Source organism: Podarcis pityusensis (assembly GCF_964106645.2).
Source record: "Podarcis pityusensis genome assembly, chromosome: 13".
In the NCBI taxonomy this organism is placed as follows: Eukaryota; Metazoa; Chordata; class Lepidosauria; order Squamata; family Lacertidae; genus Podarcis; species Podarcis pityusensis.
Window position 1 is genome coordinate 53,235,217 of NC_138038.1, and position 8,435 is coordinate 53,243,651.

General features: G+C 52.6%; 1 protein-coding gene across 1 annotated transcript in view; it reads right to left on the bottom strand.

Annotated features, from left to right (window-relative positions):
* Positions 1-8,193, bottom strand: part of EPHB4 (EPH receptor B4) — a 54,099-nt gene extending 45,906 nt beyond the window's left edge. Inside the window, exon 1 of the mRNA XM_080979675.1 lies at positions 7,375-8,193. Within this exon, the coding sequence (XP_080835801.1) occupies positions 7,375-7,426 (52 nt within the window). The 5' untranslated portion in view covers positions 7,427-8,193. The remainder of the gene's footprint in view (positions 1-7,374) is intronic.
* Positions 8,194-8,435: the final 242 nt, after the last annotated feature.

Genomic DNA, 8,435 nt, shown 5'->3' on the forward strand with positions numbered 1-8,435 from the left:
CCTAAACGCTGCAACTTTTCTGGAGAACGCATTCTCGCTCCATGCCCTTGCTCTGCTTCTGACCCTTTTTGCAACTCTTCCACGTCCGTTCCGAGACGAGGTGCCCAGAACCCTAGCGTTCGAAAATGCGGTTTTGCTGCAACGGCGCTATGATAACCGACAGTATTGTTTTTTGATTACTAACCGGTGTGTGTCCTGCCAAGCCAAAGCAGCAAGCGCTTTTATCCGCCGGGGGTTCTGCGGCTGCACCCCCAAACTCGGTCCTCCAGATGTTTTGGGACTACAATTCCCATCATCCCTGACCAGTGGTCCTGTTAGCTAGGGATGATGGGAGTTGTAGTCCCCAAAACAGCTGGAGGGCCAAGTTTGGGGATGCCTGCATTTGTTGCTGTTCTTGTTTAGTCGTTTAGTCGTGTCCGCCTCTTTGTGACCCCCTGGGCCAGAGCACGCCAGGCCCTCCTGTCTTCCACTGCCTCCCAGTTTGGTCAAACTCATGCTGGTCGCTTCGAGAACACTGTCCAACCATCTTGTCCTCCGTCGTCCCCTTCTCCTTGTGCCCTCTATCTTTCCTAACATCAGGGTCTTTTCCAGGGAGTCTTCTCTTCTCATGAGGTGGCCAAAGTTTGGCCACCTCAGCTTCAGGATCTGTCCTTCCAGTGAGCACTCAGGGCTGATTTCCTTCCGAATGGAGAGGTTGGATCTTCTTGCAGTCCATGGGACTCTCCAGAGTCTCCTCCAGCACCAGAATTCAAAAGCATCCATTCTTTGGCGATCAGCCTTCTTTATGGTCCAGCTCTCACTTCCATACATCACTGCTGGGAAAACCAGAGCTTTCACTATACGGACCTTTGTTGGCAAGGTGGTGTCTCTGCTTTTTAAGATTTAAGATTTGTCATTGCTTTTCTCCCAAGAAGCAGGCGTCTTTTAATTTCGTGGCTGCTGTCACCATCTGCAGTGATCATGGAGCCCAAGAAAGTAAAATCTCTCACTGCCTCCATTTCTTCCCCTTCTCTTTGCCAGGAGGTGATGGGCCCGGTGGCCATGATCTTCGTTTTTTTGATGCTGAGCTTCAGACCATATTTTGCGCTCTCCTCTTTCACCCTCATTAAAAGGTTCTTTAATTCCTCCTCACTTTCTGCCATCAAGGTTGTGTCATCTGCCTATCTGAGGTTGTTGATATTTCTTCCGGCAATCTTAATTCCGGCTTGGGATTCATCCAGCCCAGCTTTTCACATGATGAATTCTGCATATAAGTTAAATGGCTATCCTTTCCCTCCACGGCCAGAGGCCGCGCCAATTCCGAATCCCAGTTTCTGGAAACCTCAGAGTGCTGGTCCTGTGTTCGAATCCTCCTTGGGGCATCTGTTCAGACACTGCTGGCTCTTCCTATGATGGAACCTCCAAGTTCAGACACAGTCTACCCCGATTCCCAGGTTTTTCGGCAGAACTCTCCCCCTCATCTTGGATGCTTTAGTTGAGATTCCTACATTGCAGCGGGTTGGTCTAGATGATTTCTGGGGGTCCCTCTCCCAACTGGATGGGCCCCCTTCTTATGCTCCCCACTTCCAAAGCTGCCCCACTTTTTCGCTTGGTGCTTCAGTGCCAACAGCAGAGCCCTGTTTCGGCGCCTGCCCGCCCCCCAGCGCCCCCTCCCCACAAAATACTGATTTTATTCCATGTATAAGGCTATATTTCCCTCTAATTTTTTTAAGTTTAAAATTGGGGGGTCGTCTCACACACAGAATGTTGCAATTATTTATTCCTTAATTTGGGGCTCAAAAAAAATAAGGGTTGCCTTACACACAGAATGTTGCAATTATTTATTTCTTAATTTGGGGCTCAGAAAAAATAAGGGTTGCCTTACACACAGAATGTTGCAATTATTTATTTCTTAATTTGGGGCTCAAAAAGAATAGGGGTCGTGTTACGCATGGAGTGTTGCAATTATTTATTTCTTAATTTGGGGCTCATAAAAAATAGGGGTCATCTTACATGTTGCAATTATTTATTTCTTAATTCTGGGCTCAAAAAAAAAAATTAGGGGTCATCTTATACATGGGGGCGTCTTATACACGGGAAAATACGCTAGCTCTTTGCTAATGGGGCAGGAGATAGTCTCTGCTTGCAACCGTGGGGCGGATCTCGATCTCGCCTCCTTTGATAGCAGAAAAGCAGCGTTACAGGCCTGGGCAGATGCAAGGCAGGGGAATCTGTGCCTTTGATGGCTGAGCCAGGCGCTGAGATTAGAACCCGCCTCCGTCTCTCTGCGGTCAGAGGTGTGCCCGCCAATCCCCGTCCCAGGATGTGGAGGCAGCTCCCCGAATTTCTTGCCGCCCCACATGACCCGGGCGCTGGCACCGCGCCTGGCAAGAGAGAGAAACCTAGTTTCTCACCCCCACGCAGGACAGAGACCTAGGACTCAAGTTTCTAGTCTTTCCCCTGCAGAGAGTTGGGCCAAGACCTGGGAGAGACCCGAGTTCGAATCACAGACACACACCCCAAATTCAGCCACGGTGTGCGAATGTGGGGGACCAGACACGTCGGGTCCCCAGCGGGAATTTTTCTCAGCTTCTGCCCGCGAGCCACAGGTTCGAATCCCACCTCCCGGTACCCGGAAAGCTTCCATTCAGTCTAGCTGAGCTTCTGCCCGCGAGCCACGGGTTCGAATCCCACCGCCCGGTACCCGGAAAGCTTCCATTCAGTCTAGCTGAGCTTCTGCCCGCGAGCCACAGGTTCGAATCCCACCTCCCGGTACCCGGAAAGCTTCCATTCAGTCTAGCTGAGCTTCTGCCCGCGAGCCACAGGTTCGAATCCCACCGCCCGGTACCCGGAAAGCTTCCATTCAGTCTAGCTGAGCTTCTGCCCGCGAGCCACAGGTTCGAATCCCACCTCCCGGTACCCGGAAAGCTTCCATTCAGTCTAGCTGAGCTTCTGCCCGCGAGCCACGGGTTCGAATCCCACCTCCCGGTACCCAGAATGCTTCCATTTAGTCTAGCTGAGTTTCTGCCCACGAGCCACGGGTTCGAATTCCACCTCCCGGTACCCGGAAAGCTTCCATTCAGACTGGCTGAGCTTCTGCCCGCGAGCCACGGGTTCGAATCCCACCTCCCGGTACCTGGAAAGCTTCCATTCAGTCTAGCAGAGCTTCTGCCCGCGAGCCACGGGTTCGAATCCCAACTCCTGGTACTCGGAAAGCTTCCTTTCGGTCTAGCTGAGCGCTATACCTCTATTACAGCCTTTTAATCTCAGGGTTGTGGATTCGAGCCCCCACATTGGGCAAAAGATTCCTGCATTGCAGGGGGTTGGACTAGATGACCGCTGGGTCCCTTCCAACTCGTTCTTTTATTGGTTTTGCAAACTCCTCAAAGCAGCTGCACATTGGGTGTTTTATAAATGTTTTGAATAAATGCAATGAAATTCTAACAGCCTCTCTCCCCGGGGTTTGGGGCAGGGGGTTACCTACCCGGTGATGCCAACCTGGGGCCTTCTGCATGCCAAACACCTGTTCTACCCACCGAGCTACGCCCAAACCCCCTTTAAAACAAAGCAAGGTTCTAGTCCACATTGTTCGGAATGAAATGACGCCGTCGGGGGCTGAACCCGGGGCATTCTACATGCCAAACAGGCGCTCCCTGACCACCGAGTCCATCGGTCAGCAGGCAGGGCCCGTGCTTTTCATGCAGAAGTCTCCCAAACTGGATAGAGTAATCTCAGCTCGACCGAGCAGGAAAGATCCTGGTCCGAAGTATAACCTCAAAAAAAGTGGACGGCTCTGGACTCAAGTGACGCAATAGTCTGCATTGACATGCAGCGGTTTCGTCAGGTCTTCGGGACATGCAGAAGCACGGAGGTTAAGCAGACAAAAAGAGACTGATGGCTGCTGCATGCCTCAAAAGCTTGAGAAGGGCGGACGTAATTTAAGCCCGGCTGATGATCAGCCCAGCGGCCCGTCCCATCCAACAACCAGAAACCCACAAGCAGGATTCGAACGCAAGCCCCGCTGGAGATTCCGAGCACATAAAGGTAAAGGGACCCCTGACCATTAGGTCCAGTCGTGACCGACTCTGAGGTTGTGGCGCTCATCTCGCTTTACTGGCCGAGGGAGCCGGCGTACAGCTTCCGGGTCATGTGGCCAGCAGGACTAAGCCGCTTCTGGTGAAACCAGAGTAGCGCACGGAAACACCATTTACCTTCCCACCAGAGTGGTGCCTATTTATCTACTTGCACTTTGATGTGCTTTCGAACTGCTAGGTGGGCAGGAGCAGGGACTGAGCAGGGGAGCTCACCCCGTTGCGGGGATTTGAACCTCCGACCTTCTGATCAGCAAGTCCTAGGCTCTGTGGTTTAACCCACAGCGCCACCCGCGTCCCTTATCGTTTAATCCTGGTCCGAAATCCTGGAAAGCCTCCGTCAACCGGTGTGGAACGTGGTGATCTAGACAGCTGCTATTCCAGGGGGTTGGTCTGGATGACCCTCAGGAGCCCACGCTTAGAGGCAGTGATGGTTCTGAACCCCAGCTGCTGGAGAGCGGCTCTTGAACTCGGATCCCGCTTCCTGGTGCCCCACAATGAGTATCTGGTTGGCCACTGTGAGAACCATTGGCCTGACCCTCATATTCTTCATGCTTCATAGTTAAACTGCGGAACTCCCTGCCACAGGAGCCAACAACGTGGGCAAATTCACAAAGGAGACGAGGACAACGGGGGGCTATTCTGTGCCCTCCCCAGTCAAGAGGCAGCAATGCATCTGAATACCAGTTGCTGGAAACTGCAGGGGTGCCGGCCTTGCGTTCGAATCCTGCCCGTGGCGGGTTTTCCCATAACGGCACCCGGCTGCCCGCTGCGAGAACACGTGTCGGGTGTTCTCCTTCGCCAGAGATTTTTAAACAGAGGTCATACATAACCTGTCAGGGTTTTCTTCTGCACCGATTCGGGGTTGGTCTGGATGACCTTTGGGGGTCCCTATCCATCTCTACAATGCTACAAATCATGCCCAGATTCCTGCTCCAGAAAGCTGCGCTCTTTTTCTTACTTTCACAACCCCCCCTTTGCAAGCTTTTGAGACACGGAGCGGTGAGCATCGCGGGACCCCCCCAAAAAAATTCCCATCTTGGTGGGTTGCAAAAGGATGGTTTTTTTTTCTGGAGCCACAATAGAGGATTCAATTAATGCGTTACACGCTCCGCTGCCCCTTCACAGCCTTGGGACAGACCTGACCTCCGAGGAGGAGATCAGGGAAGGAGGCAGAGATAGTGGAAGAAAAGTGGGGGGCGATTTTTGGAGTGGGGGGGGGCGAGATAAGACAAAAAAAAGAGATTTTACAGTCCTGGGGTGGGTGGGAAAAAGATGGTTCCTTTCTGAGCTTCTTAAGAAAAAGGGGGGGTCTTTTTTTGCAGAAAGGGACCGTGCTTCAAATGCACCCCCCCCCCAATAAAATTCCTTGCTTTCTCTTGGCTTGGGGTTGTTTGGGGCTGAAAGCTACGAAGGGGTTTTTTTCCACTTTGGCCTGGATTTTAATCCCTTTTCAATGAGGTTTTAGCTTTTCTGGATGGGAGAAAAGAGGGGGAAATGAAGGGGAAATTAGGTGGAGGGGTGAGCAGGAGGTAGAAGCAGATTCGGGATCTGGGTGTTCAGATTACTAGGGGGGGTCTTGGCCCTTTGGGGAACCAGGGGGGCGCAGGACTCCTGGGTTCTGGACTGGCAAGAGATGGCATGTTTCAAAAAAGGAGAGATTCTCAGCCCTACTTGGGGAGCCTTCTGCACTCAAGGCAGCTGTCCTGCTGCTCAGCAAGAACCTCTCTCCTGGCTCAGCAGCAATTGTTGTTTTTTAAGAGGCATTTGGGCAGATAGCTCTCCCAGCCTGGAGATGACACTGGAGGCTGAGTCAGGAACCTTCTGCACTCCCAGCAGCCGCTCCAGCACTAAGCCAAGGCTTTTTCCTTAAAACGAAGCCGCTGAGACCCAGGCAAAGCGCTCAAACTTTTCTAACACGTCAAGGTGGAAACTTTTCTGCGCTTTACCTCCCACCTCAACAGCCCCTTCTGCATTCCTGCCACCCCGGCCTTGCCCATCAAGTGTTCAGCACCCAGTTGGCGGAAGCTGCTGTACCCACTAGGCACCGCTCCTTCTCTGCAGCCTAACACAATGCTGGCAGAAAGTGAGAGCTGTATGATGGTGGAATGGACTCTCTCGGGAGCTGGCGGGCTCTCCTTCCTTAAGAGATGGATATAAGCAGAGGGCAGGAGGCTGCCTGCCAGGGATGCGATTCCTGCCCTGCAGTGGGTCAGTCTGGATGACCGTTGGGGGTCCCTTCCAATTCGCCAATTCTAAATTCCCCAACTAATTCAGGATTCCAGCCACTTGCCTTCCTCTGGGCTCCAGCCCAGTAACAACACCTCCTCCCCGTCCTTACATACTTTCTTGCTATGGAATTGCAGAGTTGTAAGGGGACACCTGAGGGTCATCCAGCCTGACCCCCGACAATCTGCCCAAGGACTCTTGGTTCTCAGCTTCTATAGGTCCAAGATGCTGAGCTGCCCCCTCATTTCTCCCCCCTCCCTCCAGGGAACCCAGGAGTCCTGCAAATCCCCCCCCAACGCCCCGGGGCACGGCCTTCACCTGCCCCCAGGCCCCTCCCTTCTCCACCCAGGGGAGCTCAGGTGTCCGGACTCCCAGAATCCTTCACTCCACAGCAGCCCACCAAGCCCAAATCCGCCCACCCCACCCCCCAACCCCGGGAAGAGAAAAAAAAGCACTTTATTTTACAACAATGGGAAGGGAAGCCCCACCCCAAGTCCTTTGGGACAACTTGGGTGGGGGGGACACGACAGGCAGCGAAGATTGATGGACGAGGGAGAGGATCGGAATTTGGAGAGATGAAAGCCTATTGCAAATCGTTGTCCTTTTTTTCCTGGGGGGGGGCAAGAGAGCGCAGAAGGAAGCGCCGATATCAGGGGGGGAAAGAGGAAAGAAAAATCTATCGCCTCGCAGAGGCTCATTACCCAAGATCGATGCGGGACTTTAAAAAACACTTTGAACGCGCGCTTCAAAAATAGATCAGGCCTCGAGGAGGGAAAAGGAATGGGGGGCCAGAAGGGGAAACATCAGAGGGAAGGGAAAATCCGCAAAACCCAAAATCTCTCTCTTAGCGGGGAGAGGACCCAGGAGTCCGGGGCTCCAGCCCAACTTCTGGAAAACCCAGGAATCCTGGCGCAACACCCCCAAACGCACTTCTCAACAACAATTGCACTTTACCCCCGAAGGGACCCAGGAGTCCTGCTGACTCCCAAGTTGGGAGATTTCGTTCCACTTGTGTGTGTGAGCGTGGCGGGTTTTGGGGTCTGGATCGGAACCCGGACCCCGTGTGGTACCTCACCTTCCGCAGCCAAGGCGAAGGGGATCCAGAAGCAGAGAAGCCAGCCAGCCATCGCTCCAGGAAAGCCAGAATGAGTCCCAGCAGGAGGAGGAGGAGGAGGGAATCTCAGGATCCACAGCCGCGAGAAAAGATCCCTGTGGAGGAAGAAATCAGATCCCAGGAACCCAGTTCAAGGGGGTCATGAAACAGTGATTCCAAACATGGTTGAGGCGCGTCTAGATTCCTCGCAACGCACACCCGAAAAATTAAATCCTGTTGCGGAATATATGCGCCGCCAAAGATAAAATAAAAATTCCGAACAACACAAAGCACCCACAAACGCAAAATTAAAAAATTGTTCGGCAAACTCCTGCCTTGGACGAACTTTCGGAGCTCTGTCTGGCTTTCCTCTCCGCAAGGTAGCTTTTCGGCCGAGACAATGCGATGTGTCGCTTTTTGCGGGGTGCGGGACCCCCGAAACCGAGGCAGGAAATATGGATTGCACCCCTTAAAAAAAAAGAAGACCTTTTTTGCAACAATAGGGATCCTTGCAACTTTTCGGGCGTTGCGATTGTTCGGGGAAGACCGTGCACGCAATACTTTTAAGGGGGAAACCACCAGGTCCGTCCCAGGACAAAGACTCCAATGTTTCCCAAAAATGAAATCCACGATGGGAGCAGCGTTGCTCTTGCAAACCAGAAAGTCCGGAATGGCAGAAAAATCCCAAGCAAAGGACAAAGGAACCCCCCTAAACTGCAGCGCAGGAGACTCTGGAAGAAGCAGCCGTTGTGGTGCGGATCAGAAAAAGTCTATGCTGGGTTGGATGAGAGCCAGGAGACTTTGGAGGGGGGGGCAGAGGCGGGAGGGGGGCGGGATAAGTGGATCCGGGTTAGGAATCTGTAAAAAAAAAAAAATCCAAAGTAGTGTCACTCTTTTTTTACCAGCTTCTGTGCAGGTCTGGACTCTTGCCCCCACCCCACAAAAAACCACAATTTTCCCCAAAAAATGGGGAAAGGAAATTCTCGCCCAGATTTGCACAGGAAAAGAAACTGTGAAGCAAATACTTTGCCGGAATAAATTAG